The following is a 21,252-nucleotide window of genomic DNA, read 5'->3' on the forward strand; positions in this document are numbered from 1 at the left end:
ATTATACAGACAGGTAATAATCAACATAATCACAAGGACACAATATGGCTCTGCTAAAAACACTCACTCTTACACGCACTAGTTATATTTATCTAATATTTAACTCCCTCCACCCCCGCATACAATCCCTTTTAGAGGCCCCTCTTCTCTATTTCAACAACGTTGGACGAAATGACATTAAGTGAACGGAATTTACAATTAAAAGGCTGTTCAACGTGTGTTGCTAACTTAATCCGGTATCCTAGCTTTATCTGTTATCTGTAAACGTTCCCTAAATCTACTAATTTAGGGATAATCCACTGACATCCTTTAATACACATGTTAATTTGAATCAGATGTACTGATAATATCCGCAATATAAATCTTTAAACTTCTTCTTACCTTTAAAAGTCCGTCACGAACGGTCTATTATGCTGCAACTCTACAGCTCTGCTAGCCTTGGCGCTAACTTCCGAGGAACGATTGAGAGGCTCCACGATCCGCCATTGCTGTAAAAAAGTGGTCCATTGGAGTGAACGGAGATGACGTAACTCTCAGTCTATACGGCGCTGACACTGTCTATCTTTTGTTCTCTTCTAAGTTAGCTCGGCTGAGCGAAGGAATCACCTGTGAAGCAGAGGAATAAAACATGCTCAATGGCTAAACAGTTCATCATCTCCGTCTCCACTATTTATCTCCGAGTGCAGCGCAAGAAGAAGCTGCCATCCTAACCCTCAACAGAGCACATGTTCAATGCAAAAAGTGACCGTAGATAGATTACTTCCGTTGCAATTTGGCATATATAACAAATTAATTTAAAAAAGACGTTCTCTCCTCAGCTCTGTTTCTGAAGGACGGGGATCCCCTCCCGACACACACACAAGAGCACACACTGTCAACCCAAGACAATGGTAGGGGAAACACTGCGTTATAATTCGGAAAAATACCGTGATATTAAATTTGTTCATACCGCAAAGCCCTACCGTGTCCTAAAACACTAAAAACTGATATTTTACATGCAATATTTTTACACAAGCTGCCTTATAAATGAATTAATTTAATTACAATTCAAAAACGTCCCATTTAACTACATACTGATATATATGGGCGGATTGTATATTTCAAACATTGTAAAATAACACGAACAAAAACACTTAAAAAACATTTCCAATAAATGCTGAGTAAATTATTTCTAACATAGTTGCTGGCCTTATTTGCATTATTAGTTTGGTAAAGTGTTATTCTATATTTTGTCATGGTCTGGAAATGCATGAAATTTTATTTCAGAATTTGTGTAGAAACCCTGTATAGTTTGAATGCAGTTTAACTTATTGTGTTTTTCTATTTTTTGTGTGTAGGTATTGATCTTCAGAGACAGAAAACATGCATTGGAAGTGTAAGTACTGCCTATTTTCTTCTGAAAAGAGGGCTCAGCTATTGAAGCACTATCGCTTAAAACATGGAAGCTATGCCAGAACCACTCTAATTCCATGCCTCTACAAAGATTGTCTGTGTTCATTCAAGTCATTTAATGCCTTAAAAGACCATTTAACAAGATATCACTCCCATGATATGCAGATGAGCGAAGCTGGTGATCTCCCCGTTATATACCATTGTCCTCTTTGCGATTTTGAAGAACCCTGTACAGAAGTCATTTTCTTCACCCATTTGCGCCAACATCTTAAAAAACAGGAAATCGTGAAATTTCCATTTGAAAACTGCACTTTTGAGAGCAATGTGTACTCAACATTTAATGCTCATAAATGTAAAGAACATAGTCATCCAAGACAGAAGAAGTTGAAGCCTGACATTGCTGTGACCAGTGCAGCTTACAATTCAGATCTTAATCTGTCTCAAGATGCACCACAAGATGAGGCTCTTTGCAATGATCCTATTGTTTTTTTCAAGAGGAAAATGAGGAAGAGGCTCAAATTGAAAATCTGGATGATTTACAGCATCAACTGGAACACAATTTAGCCTCGGTATTTCTAAAACTGCAGGCAATCTTGCATATATTTGACATTGCAGTACAGGAGGTAATCCAACATTTGAATCAGATTGTTCTTTTATCAGAGCCTCTTTTGCATAATGCCATTACAAACATTCTTGGTGAACATGGTGTCACTGACAGTGATTCTGTTTTGAGGGAGATGACAAATCAGGGTTCCCACGCTTGCCTTGACATTTTTTTCCATGCTACCTCCTGATTTTCCAGGTACCATATTAAGTGATGATCGATAGGCCCCTGAAGCTTTCCGCCCCCATCCGCGCCCCCCTCCCCTCACACACACAACCCCCTAGGACACCTGACTACTGACTTGATTTAAAAGATGTGCCAGTCAAGTCTACATTGTAAATGCTTAGATATGTCTTATTGATAATATCAATGCATGAAATAATGGAACAAGCTGTAGATGAACAACAATTTATTGAACTGGAACTTTGAAACCCATGAGCACTGGGATTTATATATGTTCTCTCTTCCACTCCTCTCCTATCTCATCCTGTCCTCTTCTCTCCACACCTCCCCTCTTGTGTCCGCTCCTGTCTTCTCTTCCTACTCTTCTCAACTCCTCTCCACTCTTCTCCCTTTTCCTCTGTCATCCTCTACTCTCTTATCCCCCTCTTCTTCTCCTCTTTCATCTTCGCCCCTCTTCTCTTCCTCCTCCCTCTTTCCTTCTGTGCCCTCCTGGCTCCTCCCCCTCTCCACTCCTCTTCCTCCTCCTCTCTAGAGTCGGAAGATCTGAAACAGAATGATATTTTTGAGTTAAAATTGGTCATCTCCATAAGCTAAAATGGTGTTATATTTGTCTTTAGGAGGGTGACCAATAAATATTACAATCTTTCATACATCCATAACGGCTATTGCGCATACCTCATTGCTTTAACTTATTGACAGACTCTTGCAGCTCTTTCAGGGCTTTGTCTAGAATTGCCACCTCTTCCTCTTTATCAGCAACCCCTTTCCGATAGGCATTTGATTTTGACAGCAGTATAAAATCGGGCTTCTTCTCTGCCATGACTGCCATTTCATGTGCTTCTTTCTCCATTGTTTCAGCGCTAGTCATTACTTTTTGCCGCTTTGTTTTCACTTTCTGGATTTCCTGGGAGAGCTCCTTTCTTTTCTTCTCTTTAGCGGTTTGCTCTTTCAACTTCTTCTGGTCTTCCAGATACATCTTATATCTTGTCCTTGCTCCTCTGCAGTGTTGCTTGAGGTCTTTTGGAAGAGCTCCATCTGTGTGCCCAGCCATTGCATCGTGGACCAAGCGCATTGCTATTAGCATCTTCTCCTGTAGGTTTTCAACAAGCATATCCTTGTTAACAGAGTACCCCCTTTCTAGTGCAGCTTGTCCATGAGACAGCGTGAAGAGACATTGCATGATGTTCCACAGTTCTGCATACTCTTCTTTGCCACTGAGATATCTTCCGAAGAATTCTTCAAGTCTGCAGCTGTAAACAAATTCTTGGAACTCTGCTTTGTGGTTTGTGTTGACATCGGGTGAGAATGCTTTATACTGAGAAAGGACTTTGTCACACTCAGTGGCAGGGCACCATCCAGCATTGAGGAGAACCTGAAGGAGTTTCTCAAACATTGCTGTTGTACTTTCGGTTTCCGTCACAATCATCACAGGGTCAAGGGACCTCATATGCCGCACATCTGGATACATGAAAGGACTTCTCTCCATAATTTTCTTGCAGGTCATTGCGAGTAAGGAGACACATTCTTTTTTGAACTCCACGATTTTCACTGGATTTTCCTGGAGCTTCTCAGATGCCTTCTGCAAAGCCTGCTTGGTTGAAAATCCTATGTCCAGGTGTTTGAGTGGGACATGGATTTGCTTCTCTTGGGGGTCCAGTTTAGTGAGCTGGAGAGGTGTCTTGATCTTGGCCAGCTCTTCTCTCTTGATAAAGCATGACAGCAGGCCTGTCAGGGTGCTTTGGAGCTCCTTTGCCAAGAATGGCACCATTGGGGCATCTGTCTGAAATACCTTCAAAAAAGGCTTCAGCTGTCTTGCAACAAAAGCGAAAAACTCAAGTTTAGCCAGGAAAAGAGGGTCTTCGGTTTCCTTCTTGACTGTCAAGTAGGACGCAGATGTTGGCACTTTACTCTTCGGAAGTTTCTTGTGTCTGTGGATGTACGCCATCACAGCTGGCCACACTTCGATTGCCCGCTCAGCAACTTGCAATTCTTCAACCCATTGAGTGGCACAGAACTTCAGAGGAAATCTTGCCGTTTTATTCGGCTCACTGAAATCCTCTCGCCTTGCTGGCGAGTCATGGAACACCTGCCAAAGCGCTCTCAGCGCATCTCCGATTTTCCAACCTGTTTCCCTCTCTCCGGTCTGGAAACTTCCATGCACAACATGCAGACCACAACTTCCCAGGTTGATGAGCTTTGGTGCATCTGGGTCCTCTTTGCTCTTGTCCTCTTGGAATATTCTTAAGAACTTCCAATTCACTGTAGCCGTCCATCGATATTTGCAGGAGCTTCTTGGGGTCCAGAGGTGACAGTGATCTGTTGATACTCTCCAAGAGCTTCTCTGCTTGAGTGTGTCCTAAGAACTCTGAAGTGAAGTAACGCACAGCTACTTTCCCTTCGCATTCACTCCAGTAGCGCAGAATGATATCCATCTGTTCTGTTTGTGTCACTTTGTTAAGGCATTCGTCAAAAGACACTACGTGACACTTTGCTTTTCTTACGTCTTCGATCAGCTGCTCTTCAAAATGAGGATACAAGCCAAAACATATAAGGTAAGCCGATTTTGTTGCGCCAGATGTAAATTGTTTGGCAATTTCGCTGTTTGGGAACATCTGAGCAAAAGTGTTTGAAATGTCAGAGTTGGAGTTGAACGAGAAGTGTGACCTGACCATCTTAATGACCCAGCGAAACTCTGCTTCAAATACAGCTTGGCTTGAAAAAAATGTTTTCCCCTGAGCTCCAGAGCCTTTTTCCGTAGGCTGTTCACTGCTGGTACTGGGCACCTGACTGTCACTTTCGATATCCTGGCTTGTTGGGCCGCTTCTTCCCTCTCCTGTTTTTGTAGTCAAGAAATCTGTCATTCTTCTTTCATTATTTAGCTGTCCAGCTAACTTGGTGTGGGTTTGTCCTTTTGAATGGCTCTTGAGGGAAGCGACCCCCATATTGCTGATGTCAAATGACTTGCGGCAAAACTTGCAATAAGCCTTGTGGACATCTCCTGGTACCTCTCCAATCCAGTCCTTGTATTGAGAGTCATCTTTCCAATGTGACTTGAATCTGCCGCGTGTCATTGTCACTCACTCCTGTAATGCATCACACATTTGAGATTATGAGTCTTACGTAGAATGGGTAGTATGCCTATTCTTACTCTGTAAAAGCTTTTGTAAATCAAACTAATGAACCTAAAAGGGAAAACATAAGGCTGGTTCCCCTGTGGTTCCTCAGTACAACAACCCCACTAGTAAGCTTAGCTTAACAGTATAGATGTATAGAATCAGTCTAGGCATGATCAATGATTTTTCAAAAATGTCTCACCCCAAATGTTCCTATTTAGTAGTATCATTTTTTTTTAAGAAAAAAATGAAAAATCACAAAATAGCTAAAAGTAGATATAAGAATGAATCTTAAAAAATTGATCAATACTAGACTATTCATGTCAACTAGTATAGAAGTAATGTCACAGCCTAATGTGAAAATGTATTGGTAGTTAGCTCGCAATGCAAGCTAGCCAACACTAGCTAGTTAGTTAGCAAGCTGAATGTTGGCTAGCAAGATTGCACTGCATGTGCTTGCTAACCATCATTAACAAATCCAAATTCAAAACAAACTCCCCTAAATGTGGTGAATAACACGGTTTTAGGAAAAGTCAATGAAACGTAGAAGGGGTAGGTATGCCTACTCTTACTCTGTAAAAGCTTTTGTAAATCAAACTAATGAACCTAAAAGGGAAAACATAAGGCTGGTTCCCCTGTGGTTCTTCAGTACAGCAACCCCACTAGTAAGCTTAGCTTAACAGTATAGATGTATAGAATCAGTCTAGGCATGATCAATGATTTTTCAAAAATGTCTCACCCCAAATGTTCCGATTTAGTAGTATCATTTTTTTTAAGAAAAAAATGAAAAATCACAAAATAGCTAAAAGTAGATATAAGAATGAATGTTAAAAAATTGATCAATACTAGACTATTCATGTCAACTAGTATAGAAGTAATGTCACAGCCTAATGTGAAAATGTATTGGTAGTTAGCTCGCAATACAAGCTAGCCAACACTAGCTAGTTAGTTAGCAAGCTGAATGTTGGCTAGCAAGATTGCACTGCATGTGCTTGCTAACCATCATTAACGAATCCAAATTCAAAACAAACTCCCCTAAATGTGGTGAATAACACGGTTTTAGGAAAAGTCAATGAAACGTAGAAGGGGTAGGTATGCCTACTCTTACTCTGTAAAATCTTTTGGAAATCAAACTAATGAACCTAAAAGGGAAAACATAAGGCTGGTTCCCCTGTGGTTCCTCAGTACAGCAACCCCACTAGTAAGCTTAGCTTAACAGTATAGATGTATAGAATCAGTCTAGGCATGATCAATGGTTTTTCAAAAATGTCTCACCCCAAATGTTCCTATTTAATAGTATAATTGTTTTTAAGAGAAAAACGAAAAATCACAAAATAGCTAAAAGTAGATATAAGAATGAATGTTACAAAATGTATCAAGACTAGACTATGCATGTCAACTAGTATAGAAGTAATGTCACAGCCTAATGTGAAAATGTATTGGTAGTTAGCTAGCAATGCAAGCTAGCCAACACTAGCTAGTTAGTTAGCCAACTGAATGTTGGCTAGCAAGATTGCACTCCATGTGCTTGCTAACCATCATTAACAAATCCAAATTCTAGCTAGTTAGCAAGATTGCACTGCTTACTAACTAACGTTGATAAACCCAAGTTTACCACAGTTAAAACACAGCTACTTACATTTGAGGATAAACTTGCATAAGAGGTTTCACTGTAGATGTCAAGGCTCCCGTGTTGGCTGGGAAATGCATGTATTTGACCCTTCTATTGAGATCGCGAGTAACGTTATTATTCCTGAAGTCCACAAATCCGAAACTATACTTTTAAAGTCCATATCACCAAGTTGCCTGCATCAAATTCCAACATCCAATATACCATATAGGATGCCAAGAGCATGCTCTACAACATGGGATCATCCATTTATATCTAAAGTAAAAGCACATGTAAAGGGTTTTTATAAAGTCATCTTAATTCTGTGCTCAGTAGTTTCATTTTATTACTATTTTACACCTCATCCAATAAAAATGTCCAGGACAATTGTTTCTATTTCCATGTAAGTGTTCACTTTTGCTCAGTTTCCATGACTTTTCCATACCTGGAAAATGAACAAATTAATTCCATGTTTTCCATGTTTTCCAGGTACCGTGAGAACCCTGCAAATGCTGTCAAAGAGAATAACCAGTTCCTGAAAATGACTGATGCTGGCCGGTCACTCTCCACAGCTGGTAAAAGAGCATCATATTTTGAAAAGGAATTCCCTCTAGTGATGCCAGTTCAATACAAGCTTGGACAAGAACCAAAATGTTACAAAAATGGTTAAACAGAGCTGATGTTTTAGAAAAACTTCTCAGTCAAGATGAATCTGTTGATGGATACAACACTTATAGAGATGGCACAAACTATCGTGAGAAGGCTTTCTTTAAAAATGAGACCCTCCGGATTGTCCTTGGGCTTTACATTGATGACTTTGAGATAGCCAATCCTCTGGGCTAAGAAAGAAACAAACAGTTTTTTGTTTTCTGTTAACAAATTATTCTTTACCACTTATGAGTAATGTGTGTTTCAATATATTTCAGGGTACAGATGTTAATGGCAAGTGAACAGCAGTCCTCCGAGGCCTTCCTGTCATCCTGGGTGATGAAAATCATCATTATTTAAATTCTACGCCACAGGACGCCCAATCTATTTTATCCTGTCCCTTGTGTTACATAAATATATTTTACCTTTTGTTATGATACTGGCCAAAAGTGGGACTTCAGCAGGCCAAGGTAAACTCTGCATTTAAAATGTTATTGTGGTTGTAATTTTACTGTTGCCTATGTTATAGGATGTTGATGACCCAGACATCTCCAACAGCTCCATCGGGATCCTTACAGTCATCAATGACGACAGCCTGGCTTCACCTGACTCACTCCACCTTGCACCGTCAGCAATCGCCATCATATTGGAAGGGAAAATGGTGATGGACGGCATCAATTCTCTTCCAGATGCCATGTGCCTACTTTTTGGACTAATCTACGCCCTCAATTTGCAATACCCTCAACAACTTAAGAACACTTTTGAATGTATTCAAAGGGTGATGCTCTCACTTGGCCATAAGTCCCTTAAACCAAGACTACAATCACTCAAAAATGCCCTGATGCAGTGAGTCAGAGCACCTCCCACTGGGACCTTTTTCTCTTTTGGAAAAGTGATTTTTCTTTGTTATTATTATTATTTTTCAAAGGCCGCGTTGCAAGAATGAGATTGTTTTTGTATAACTGTGTACATTTTACTGATAGAAGCACAGAAGTCAGCCTAAAAAATGCCCTGATGCAGTGAGTCAGAGCCCCTCCCACTGCATGGCAAACCGATTTAGCTTTTATTCATTTCTGAAGGATATCAAAAAATCTATTCTTACTAGTTATAAAGTTTATTTCTGATATCAAAAATTGAATTTTAACTAGTTAGAAAGAGAATTCTTGATATCAGAAATTAAATTGTAACTAGTTGTAATGTGTATTCTTGATATCAGAAATGCGATTTTAACTAGTGAGATTTGCTTCGTTTTTCTCATTCATTTCAATGGGATTCGTAATTTGAACTAGTTCAAAATCCTTTTTGATATCAGGAATTCAATTGTTACTAGCTATAATTCAATTTCTATTTATAACTAGTTACCATTGAATTCTTGATATAAAAAAACGATTTTGAACTAGTTCAAAGTGTATTTTTGATATCAACAATTGGCATTTCGACTAGTTCAAATTGAATTCTTGATATCAGAAATTTTTATTTTTACTAGTTCAAATGTAATTATAACTAGTAACAATTGAATTCCTGATATCAGAAATTGGGATTTGAACTATAGTTCAAATTCCAACTCCCATTGAAATGAATGAGAAAAACGAAGAAAATCTCACTTGTTAAAATCGCATTTCTGATATCAAGAATACACATTACAACTAGTTACAATTTAATTTCTGATATCAAGAATTCGCTTTCTAACTAGTGAAAATTCAATTTTTGATATCAGAAATAAACATTATTACTAGTAAGAATTGCATTTTTGATATGAAGAATTATCATTCTTACTAGTAAGAATTGATTTTTTGATATCCTTCAGAAATGAATAAAGCTAAATCGGCTTGCCATGTGTAACAGGCCCCGCTATGCAGGGCGCGATGACAGATAGTATTCCTGCAAAACAGGAGAAATGATGAACAACAAAATCCTTAGCTGCTCATTTGGCGGGTCTTGCCAGAATTTATTATTCATTTGGCACACACACAATTGTTAATGTCCTTAACCATTTGACACAACACACACACACAATGGTTAATGCCCTTTTCTGTCTTCAATATAAACACTTGTCCATATATATATATTCATGTCTTCAATATATTTGAAATAAACACCATGACTTAAAATAAGAATTTCTCTCTTCAGATATTGATGTTGTAATCAAACCCTTTTAAATACCTTCCCAGGTAAAGCATCAGAATCTAATCTGTGCTAGCATTAACACCCCACAAGCATTTATGTATTAAAATCTGTCCATAGAACACATACAGATAATACAAAACACACACACAAAATACTTAGGATATAAACCCAGAAAATATGTAACTACAAAATGTACAGGAGCTGTAAACAATTACATGTACTTGCATTCACTTCGATCAAAGAGCTTATGCTACATTAAAATAGCGACCGCCATTACACACACACGCGCACACAGCAACCACGAGACAGTCTCCTACGCAGATTTGCAGACTATAAACAACGTCCAAACACCACTTCAAAAACTAGGACATCGTGACACAACACTACCGTGGATATTTCTAACACTTGTGACAATATGTATACAAAACTGACCTGCAAAACAGGTGAAATCTTCTTCTTCTTCTCTTGCTTTTGGCGGATTGCAAACAACTTAAAAGGTGCATACCACCACCTACTGTACATGAGTATGCATCATCACATCATTCCAACTCATTAACCTATGTTCTAATCAAAATAAAATAAAAATTAATTAATAAAACCATTAAATAAATAAAACAAAACAAAATAAATCTATGTTCTTTCCTGACCTAATGTTAAATTCTTTTTCCTACCCCAGTTTCACTCAAAAATTTAAACAGTGCCTTTCTGGTAGCTTTTACTCCCTCTCCTTTTGTTCCCAAAACACCAACCACACTCCACTCCCTCTCTGCCTCTAAGACTTTAGCCTTTAATTGATCTCTTTCCGCTTTATAGATGTCACAATTTAACAATATATGTTCTACATCTTCTTTTACTGCACAGTTCCCACACTTGTTACTGTCACTTTTCCCCATGATATACAGCGTACTATTCAAAGCCGTGTGATTTATTCAGAGTCTAGCCATCATGATTTCCTCCCTTCTGTTTCTTTCTTTATGAATATTAATTGTAATTGTATTTTGTACTTTGTGATAGTCCCTGCCTTTCTGGTCTTTCTCCCACCTTTTCTGCCAGATCTCCATCCCTTTCTTCTTAATGACTGCTTTTCCTTCTCCTTTACCAAGTTGAACTGGTAATGTTATTTGCTTTTGTAGTGCAGTTTTTCCTAATCTATCAGCACACTCGTTCCCTTTCACCCCCTCATGTGCAGGCACCCAGCAGAACTATGCCGGTTCTGTGCAGTCTTAACAGGCTATGATTCAGTTCTATGAGAATGTCTTCTCTAGTAGTTGTTGTTGATTGTATGCTTTGTAATATGGACAATGAATCTGTATATATAACCAACCTATCTGGTCTGACCTCTTCAACCCACTGCAATCCTATTATTACAGCAAGCATTTCTGCTGTATACACTGATAGTTGATCAGATGTTCTTTTTGAAATAGATATTTTAAAGTCTGGGATGTATATGCCAACTCCAACACGCTCTTCCTTGTTCTTAGAGCCATCTGTATAAATGTGTAGGTAATTTTTAGTACTTTTCGTTCAGATACATACTTGTTTTAATTCCCACTTCATTTATTTGCCACTCTTTTTTCCTTTCTATGATATTCATATCTATGTTAGCTTCTGGGAACAGCCATGGGGGAACACTGCTAAATGGAGTTGCTTTGGTAAACGGGATATTCTCCACTCCATATGCCCTCGTTCTTTCCTTACTCGTCCAGCCAAACCCACGTTCCTGGAATTTTGCATATTCCCAGCAATCCTGTAATATTCTGTTTGGAATATTTTCTTCTCCACTACCTTGTAGTCTGACCCAGTATGACAGAGCAAGTTTCTCTCTTCTGATCTCCAGAGGTGTCTCTCCTGCTTCTATCAGAACTGCATTAATAGGGGATGACTTTATTGCTCCAATACACAGCCGCAATGATTTATATTGTATTCTATCAATTTTTAAAAGCGATGTTTTTGCTGCTGCTCCATATACTATACAACCGTAGTCTATTGTGGACCTCATAATTGATCTGTAAATGTCTATTAATGCTTGTTTATCTGCGCCCCAGTTGCATCCAGCTACAGCTCGCAATAAATTTAATACTTTTTTGCATTTTGTTTCCACTTGATTAATATGCATTTTCCATGTGTATTTGCTATCAAACCACAGTCCTAGGTATTTGAACTCATTCACCTTTGTCATTGGACGCTCATATAGTGTTAGCTGTTGGCCATCAATCTTGCGTTTGTTTGTAAATACCATGTAGCATGACTTGCTTTCTGACATTTTGAATCCCCAGTTATATGACCACCTCTCCACTTTTGTAATCGCTTCAGCTATATTCTCCATTACGTATGGGGCATTTCTTCCCCTCATCCAAATAGCCCCATCATCTGCGTACAGAGCCGATTGTATGCATGTGTCTAAGCATGTAAATATATCATTAATCATGATGTTAAATAATATTGGACTGACTGCACTCCCTTGGGGAATACCATTTTCTATTTCAAAATAGTTGGAAATATCTGCTCCAACCTTTACTCTAAATGTCCTGTCTGTTAAAAAGGCCCTTACCCAATTGTACATTCTCCCTCCAATACCCATTCTACCCAATTTGATCAGTAACCCATCCCTCCACATAGAGTCATACGCCTTTTCAATGTCAAAGTACACTATTGCCATTATCTCTTTCATTTTCAATTTTTTTTCCACATCGTTACTCACTCTTACTAGCGCATCTATTGTGGAGCGCCCTTTACGAAATCCGCTCTGAAAATTACTCAGCAGCCCTTTCTGTTCCAGTACATGGGAGAGCCTACGGACAATGATCTTTTCCATCCATTTACATAGGTGTGATGTAAGAGCTATTGGTCTGTAGTTACTAGGGTTAGCTGTATCTTTCCCTGGCTTATTGAATGGTAGCACGATTGCTGTTTTCCACACACTTGGCATATCTCCTTCTCTCCATATTTTATTGAAAAGACTCAACACCATTTTCATAGTTTCCATAGGTAATTGTCTAAACATAGCATAGCAGAGCTGGTCTTGTCCTGGGGCTGTATATCCTGTACCTTGTAAGGCTATTTTGAGTTCTGACATTGTAAATTCCACGTCCAGAGCCGACCTATTATCCTGTCTCTTCTCCTTCACGTTTTCATTCTCTGCTAGTAACTGCTGTTTTTGCTGCCTATGCATATCACTGAGATGCTCCCCACTATGTACTGCTGCAAGTGTCCTTCCTAACATATCTGCATTCTCTTTATCTGTCACTGCCAGCCTCTCCCCATCCACCAAGGCTGGAATTTGAATGGATTTCCTTTTCCCACTCATCCGCTTAAACATGGACCAGACATCACCTAATTGAACTCCTCTGCCAATGGTAGAACAAAATTCTCTCCATGTTCTCTTTTTTGTATATTTAATTGTCCTTCGAGCAGATGCCCTTTTCCTTTGAAACTCTATGACATTATTTGCGTCATGTTTTTCCTTAATTCTCTAAATGCATTATTTCGCTCTTTAATAGCCCTGCTGCATTCCTCATTCCACCATGGCACCACTTTCTTCCTACCCTTGATTGTTGTTTTGGGTATACTGTTCTCTGCTGCATTCAGTATATGTTGCGTTATTTGGCTTGTAATGACCTCTATGCTTCCCTCTGATGTTAGCAGGTGTACCAACTCCTCACACCATATCCTAAATTTCCCCCAATCAGCTTTAGCAAAGCACCACCTGGTTATTACACCTCCTTCCTGCATATATACATTAGTATTCATTTTAGTAAGCACTGGATAATGGTCACTTCCTACAGTGGAGCTATTCAAAACAAACCATTCGCATGTATGCACCAAACAGTTTGACACTAATGTCAGATCCAGGCATGAGACTTTCCCCCTGTGTACATCTACTCTTGTGCCATGTCCATCATTAAGGCATACTAGTGTTCTTTTCTCCAGCATTTCTTCCACTATATTTCCGTTACTATCTGTATGGTTGCTGCCCCATAGACTGTTGTGTGCATTGAAATCACCACACCAAACTTCCTTCCTATGTTTATTGCCTGCTATTTCTTTAAATATATCAGAGGTTAGGTTTTTACATGGGTTGTATAAATTGATTATCCTAATGTTATCTTGTTTCCTAGGGTTGCAAATTTCCACTATAATACACTCTATATCATCAGGAGATTGCACCTCCCTATATACCACACCATCTTTGAGAAACGTGTCACACCCTCCACCATTTTGACTATTAGCTCTATCATGCCTTATACAGCTAAATCCTGGAATGACAGAGTCTAATTGAGGTCGTAACCAGGTTTCTTGCACACATATTACCTCAGGGACCACCTCTAGCTCATATATATATTTCTTGAATTCTTGACCATTAGCTATGAGGCTTCTTGCGTTTCACTGTAGTATGTGCAGAACCATGATTAAGGATCTAACCCTCATCCTGATTTTCATTTTCCCAAGCTCCATTTATAGCTAACATTGCATGTATCTGATCTGCTTTAATATCTTTCATGTCTAGGAATTTTCCAGCTGCCTCCACAATGGCTTTGATTCTATCACTTTTCTTTTTTAACTGTAATGCAACATTTACAGTATGGCATATGAATACCACAAGATTCACCTTTTTCACTCCTAGAACATCATCATCCTCTTTGCTCTTGGTGGCGCTGTGGGGTTGGATTTGAAGATTACTTTTTGGTGTGTTCCTGCCATTTTGTATTGTAATGCTCTGCTCCATTACACTAGGGTTCTTATTGATTGTTATTGTTCCCCTTACTTTCTTTACTGATTCTGCGTATGAAACTTTGTTTGTAATCTTAACCCTCTGCACCTCTCTGGCCTCTCTCTGCACTTCACATCCTCCAAACGCAGCACTGTGATCTCCTCCGCAGTTACAACATTTAACCTTTGCATCCTTTTCACATTTTCCATACTCATGTTTTCCTCCGCATCTCGCACACCTTAGCTGCCCTTTACACTGCTGCGCTGTGTGCCCCATTCGTTGACATGCGTAACACCTGAGAGGTTTGGGAATGTACTCCCTAACAGTGAAGTTCAAATATCCCATTTGTACTGCCTTAGGTAATGTTCTCTCAAACTAAATGAGAACTGATAATGTTTCTTTGAATGTGCCATCCCGTTTGCTTTTAAGCCTTGTGACTTCCACTACTTTACCTCCTTTTAATTCACTTTTAATATCTTCCACTGACATGTCCAATGGTACTCCTGAAATTACTCCTCTCAGTTTTGCCATTGCTCCTGGGACATGCGCCTTCATTTTCTCCCCATTCAGTGAGTTCATTCCCAGAATCTTTTCCTGCTGCTGTTTGTTATTGGCATGTATCAAAACCCGCTTGTTGTTCATGAATTTAGCGAATTTAATTTTTCCAATCTCTTTTTCAATTGCTTTGGTAAGTTTAATCGGGTGGTAATGCCCACCATCCTGATTGAATTCTATTACAACTTTCCACTCGTGTTCTAGTTCTTTATCCAACATTGCTTGGCTGACACTTTGACTGATTTTTGATTTTTTTGCTTTGATTAGCCTTGTCGGCTTCACCCGACCAATCCGACCACCTTCTAGCTCTTTCTGAACTATCTCTTTCTTTCAAAGATCTTTTCTTCCTCGCAGCTTTGGATATCATCCATTCCATATCTTCTCTTTGGCTACCATCTGAGCTGGTTGACATGATGAAACACTCAATGTACAGTTTATGCAAATCCGCCAAACAATAACAGTCCAATGCTACCGTTTCTGTATGTATCCGAGTTTTCCAATTCTCTCTGAGCTTTCTGTCACGCGTCTCCGACTTCACTTCCACTTCCGGATTGTTCGTCTCTTTCCTGTCTCGCCAGCCTGTGTCCGAGCGAGTTGGGAGACTGGTCTCTCAAACAGGTGAAATGAGGAACAACAAAATCCTTAGCTGCTCGTTTGGCGGGTCTTGCCAGAATGGCAAGCCAACGGCAGCACCGTCTCCACATCAGTCCGTTTACGGCAGGCGCAAATCACAACAAACCCCTTTACGGCAGTGTTACCCTGCCATCTACTGCCCCCTGCTGTCCATTGTTAAACAGGTTTCTAAAATGATATTAAATATAAACATAACATTGTGATCACACACTTTGTATGGGTCACACACTCCCCGACAAAGAAAAATGGCTCCCGACATTAACCATGAACCTCTTAACTTATGCCCCTTCTCTTTGAACTTGAAAACACTTATACACACTCTCACAAGGGCACTTCTTTAAATGTACAGGTGAATACAATATGTATGAGAGTGGGTGTAACAGTCTTTCCTTCTCAATATGCATGTATGTATGGTAGCATTACAGTGTAAGGCAGTGTCTGGTGTGTAGTGTAAGGCAGTGTCTGGTGTGTAGTGCAATGTGGCATAGGAACGGGCTGCATTCTCCAGAATGGCAGGGCTTGTACAGTATAGAGTCCCGCTGGGTCTGTAGGCCCACATGATCTGAAGGATGGCTGACCAAGGGAGTCAAATGTCAGCGTTTGAGGAGGTCTCCTGTCCCGTGTGGATTTCCTCACTGGCTCATCCTGAGGTGTCACAGGTCGGTCATAGCCATAGGGTATTTGTACATACTCATGCTCTTTCGGTGCTTCAGAATCCACAGGCAGGTCATCCTCATCAGTCCGTTCTTCTGGTTGTTCTCTCTCAGGTGTAACAACCTCATGTTGTTCTGGTGTATGATATCTCGATGGCACTCTATATCCATGTGGTTCAGGTACCCTTTTCGGACCATCTGTGTTTTGCTGAGATCCAGACCTAGGTTCAATATTCTGTGAGTGAAGTCCAGCTTGTGGGGGTACTCTTAGCCAGTATCGTACTCTAGGTGCCTCATCATCAGAGTTTTCTGAGTCACTGCTTTGTGATGTCTGTCTCTGTCGTTGTTTCTCAACATGATGACTCTTGCTCTTCCCTCTAGGTCAGGGGTGGGGAATCTTTTTCCTCTCAAGGGCTATTTCAATTTTTACAACATCCTCCGAGGGCCGTACAAATTATTGAACTCAACGTCTGCTTAAAAAACTAAAATCACAGCCCATTGATTTCGCCTTTCTTTCATGCTGTGCAAAGAAAAAGCAACCTCTTAATCCAGATATTTGACCATGACCCGCGCATGCATGCACCGTGGCATGACCACCAAAACAGAAATATATGGACACAAGATGTGTGCAAATGTATTTAGTTTCATATCCATGTGGACATGATTTAAGTGGGGGGGGGATTTTTTTATTTTTAATAATAACTTTTTTTTACTGTCATATTGGTATTTTATACCTGTTTACTTTATTCTCTTATTTTTTTATAACTATAATGATCATATAAAGATGTGCCTTACCTCACTGGGTTGGAGAAAAAGCTTCTTATATTCGTTAGCATAGCTAGCTAACCAGATGCTAATAACAACAAAGTTATTGACTGTATGATCAGTATGACAGATGAACAGATCGCCACTGGGCTTTCAACTAAAGACACAGCCACACAACAACTGCGGCATGTGTACGGCTCCTTATGGTTACTGCAATTTGTGAAGTCCCGGTCCGGAGCCGCGTTCTGGTGCACTCCATTAGAACTACACCCCTGTCAGACGCATATCAGACGAGACATATACCACGTGATGACACGTTCGTGTTGTGTTCAAGGACCCTGACCTTGGCCAGGAAAAACAGGCACTCGCTTGTTTAATTATTTTGCGGTCTAGATTTCTTGAATTTTTTTCTTTTTTGCGTGTGTTTATAAATTACCTCGAGGGCCGTACCAAATGATCTCGCGGGCCGTATACGGCCCGGAGGCCGGAGGTTCCCAACCCCTGCTCTAGGTGGTAGCGGATTTCCTGTTGGTTCAGGCAAGTTTACAGGTAGGTCATTGACAATGTGTAGGAGATTTCGATGGAGGGTACGGATCTTATCACCACCTGTCTCAGGGCACACTTTGTACACAGGAATTTCACCAACTTGTTCTTTGACGACATACAAAGTTTGTTCCCAGTAGGACCTCAATTTTCCAGGTCCACCTCTCTCACTCATGTTGCGGACTAGGACTCTATCACCAGGTTGGAGCACAACTCCCTTGATGTGACAGTCGTAGTACTTCTTGTTTCTTGCACTGGAGTGTTGACTGTTTTCAGATGCAATCCGGTAAGCCTCTTTCATTCTCAGAGCCCATTTCTTAGCATAGCCCTTTGTTGTTTCAGTCTGACCTTTGGCTGACAGACCAAACATTAAATCTACTGGGAGACACGGGTGCCGTCCAAACCTGAGGTAGTGGGGTGAGAAGCCTGTTGCCTCATGCCTGGTGAAGTTGTATGCATGTACCACCAGCGATAAGTGGTCTTTCCAGTTGCTCTTTTCTTTTTCTCCCAGGGTCCTCAACATTTGGAGCAGTGTTCTATTGAACCTCTCAGTTGGGTTTTCTTGGGGGTGGTATGGGGTTGTCCTCGAATGAGCAACTCCAGCCAGATGCCTCAGGGTCTTGAACAGGTCATTTTCGAACTCTCTGCCTTGGTCGTGGTGTAACCTGGCCGGGTAGCCGAATCTTGGAATTAAGTCATTATAGATTTTTTCAGCAGCTGTTCTGCCAGATTAATTTTTTTGTTGCATAGACTTGAGCGAATCTGGTAAAATGGTCAATAACTACTAAAATGTACTCGTAGCCCCCTTTGCTAGTTTCCAGGTGCATATAGTCTATAGACACAAGCTCAAGTGGTGCAGATGAAGTGATGCTGCCCATTGGTGATCTGACGTGTGTCACAGGTTTCTTTTGTTTGATACAGGGGCACTTTCTGGTTACATAGGTTTCAATGTCCTTTTTCATGAAAGGCCAGTAGAAACGGTCTCAAGCCAGGTGGATGAACCTTTCAGCCCCAACATGTCCCATGTCGTCATGGAGATGCTTTAGTACCAGGGGGTGGTATTGTGATGGTAAGACGTGCTGCTGCCGCTGACTGGCTGTCCGGTACAACAGTTGATTTTCCATGTGCAGTTTTCCCCACTCGTGCATGAGCTTTCTAAGTGTACCACTGGCTTTCTTCCTGTCCTCATTGGTCAATACTGCCTTGGCCTCTTTAAGTTTGATAAGTTCACCGATTGCATGGTCCTTCCTTTGGGCATTGACGAGCTCACTGTGGTCAATGGTAAGGGGTGACACATTCACAGGTGACTTTGAGCATGAAGCCAGGTCCAATGCAACATCCTGCCTCTTTGCAGACTCGCAACCATCCCATGTGGTTTGGATGGTTTCTCTTGTGAGTTCCTCAGTACACTCTCTGACGTAGGTGTCAATGTCAAGAGGGAGACGAGAGAGCCTGTCTGCGTCTATGTTCACTCTTCCTGGCCTGTATTTGACATCAAACCTAAAGTCTGCTAGCTCACCTACCCATCGGTGGCCCACAGCATTCAGCTTGGCCGTACTCATTATGTATGTGAGGGGATTATTGTCGGTGTATACTGTGAAATGGGGTGCATAGAACAGGTAATCCCTAAATTTCACACATATCGGTGTTGGCAAGAAACTCCAGTTTCCCTGAGTGCATGTTGTAATTATTCTCAGCGGGAGACAAAGTTCTTGAACCATAGGCGATGACTCTCAATTTTCCATCCTGTCGTTGATACAACACAGCGCAGAGTCCCTGCTGAGATGCGTCAGTGTGAAGCACAAATGGCAGTTCGAAATCCGGATAGGCCAACACAGGTGGGCGTGAAAGCGTGTCAATCAGCTGTTCAAGGATCCTTTGGTGATCATCAGTCCACAGGACAGGTGTCCTTGAGGGCAGCTGAGCTCCTTTTCCAACCTTATGTTTCCCCTGTGTCACGGTAGAATTTCCTTTAATTTTTAACAGATCATAAACTGGTTTTGCAATGCTTGAGAAGTTTTGAATATAGGCTCTATAGTAGCTTAAGAAACCCAGTAACTTCCGCACTTCTCCAACTGTGCTTAGCCTCTTCTCTTTCAGGGACATGATGGCATCAATGTCTTTTGGGTCAATCCTGATACCGTCTGCAGAGACCAGCCTCCCAACATACCTGACCTCTTTCTGGAACAGCTCACACTTTGTTGGTCGAAGCTTGACACCATGGGACTGCAAGGCTCTCAGGACTTGATGTACTCCCTCAACATGGCTTGTGAAGGAGTCGGAGTAGCAGAGGATGTCATCGAGGTAAGGGATACAGCAGTTGTCACGCAGAGAGTCCAACATTTCCTCCATGCTGTGCTGAAAAGCAGCAGGGGTGTTGGAGAGTCCAAAGGGTATCCTCACCCACTCATACAGCCCCCTAGGGGTGATGAACGCCGTCATGTGTCTGGATACTTCAGCAATGTAGCCCTGGTGGTAGGCCTTGCCTTGATCTAAAATGCTGAACCAGCTTTGGCCTTTTAGGGTGTCGATGAGTTCCTGGATACGAGGCAATGGGTGACGGTCTGGTACTGTTTTCTGGTTTAACATTCTATAATCGATGCATAACCTTAGGGACCCATCCTTTTTCCTGACGCAGACTACAGGGGCTGAGTACGGAGATTTGGACTTAACTATCCACCCTTTTACAAGCAGGTCTTGGATGTACTCTTTAACCTCTTTATAAAGGGGCTTGGGCACTGCACTGTATGTGTGCTGAACTGGGATGTTGTCCTTTAAGTTGATGGACATTTGCAGGCTGGGAATGCAGCCTATGTCCCCATCATCTTTAGCAAAGGCTGCCGATTCTCGTAACATCTGTTCCACCTTCATCTGTTGCTCATCACTCAGGTGGCTGACATCCACAGGTGGGTGCCACAGTGCAGAAGTGGGTTTGTCACTGTCACCAAAGAGTGTGGTGATGTGGAAGAACTGGCGATATTTGCCTGGCCTTGATTGTCCTTGCTGCTTGGGTTGTCTGTCTCTATCACTCTATCAATGGTTTCAATGTTGCCTAGAACAGTACAGCTGGTCAGAGTCACAGCACTTCTGGAATGGTTTGACACAGGCACCTTTACGAAAGGTCTCTGTCTGTTGGATCGCCATTAGTCCTTCTCCAACATTCAGCTGTGCCAGTGTTGTATCTTTGGGATTGGGTTCGAAAAGCACAAGTGAGTCAGATTCACTCATATCTACTGGTACCCTGCACTTAATATAAGCTACCTGGCCAGGAGAAATAGTGACTTCTTTCCTTCCTATCTTTACTGCAGCATTCTGTTGTTCCTGTTTTTGCTCAGTCTTTATGAAACTCACCATAGCTTCTGCCATAGCACTGTCAATCCCCAAAGCACCAGTAAGCAAGTTGACAAGGATAGATATAACTTTGGGTCTACTTTCATGACTCCTAAAGAGTTCCTGGATGACATTAAAACCAACTATTGGTCTGTCTATTTTTATTCGACTCACTAGGAAAGGCACTCGAATAGATAAGTCTGGATCATCGTTTCCCTGCAGGTTTACTACCACTTCAATCCATCCTTCATAAGGTACTGCATCTCCTGTGACAGCCGTCACGTAGAGATCATCCTCCATGAGTTCACTGAGGGTTCTAATATCTTGTCCAGGTAAGTATCTATCTTTCCAAGCACTGTCTATTATGCTCACATTGGCCCCAGAGT

At 41.0% G+C, this 21,252-nt stretch overlaps 1 protein-coding gene and 1 long non-coding RNA gene across 2 annotated transcripts in view; one reads left to right on the plus strand and one right to left on the minus strand.

Moving 5' to 3' along the window:
• LOC307043453 overlaps nt 1-20,796 on the plus strand; it is a 183,987-nt gene extending 163,191 nt beyond the window's left edge. The window contains exon 2 of the long non-coding RNA XR_013809388.1: nt 17,436-20,796. This is a non-coding gene — a long non-coding RNA (uncharacterized lncRNA). The remainder of the gene's footprint in view (nt 1-17,435) is intronic.
• Nucleotides 2,389-6,898, minus strand: LOC307043444 (uncharacterized protein). Its single transcript, XM_079687900.1, has 2 exons — nt 2,855-6,898; nt 2,389-2,722 (listed from the first exon to the last, which is right to left on the minus strand). The coding sequence occupies exon 1, from the start codon at nt 4,122-4,124 to the stop codon at nt 2,856-2,858; it is 1,269 nt and encodes a 422-aa protein (XP_079544026.1). The 5' UTR covers nt 4,125-6,898; the 3' UTR covers nt 2,389-2,722; nt 2,855.
• Nucleotides 20,797-21,252: the final 456 nt, after the last annotated feature.

This window comes from Notothenia rossii (genome assembly GCF_949606895.1).
Source record: "Notothenia rossii genome assembly, chromosome: 6".
NCBI classification, from domain to species: Eukaryota; Metazoa; Chordata; class Actinopteri; order Perciformes; family Nototheniidae; genus Notothenia; species Notothenia rossii.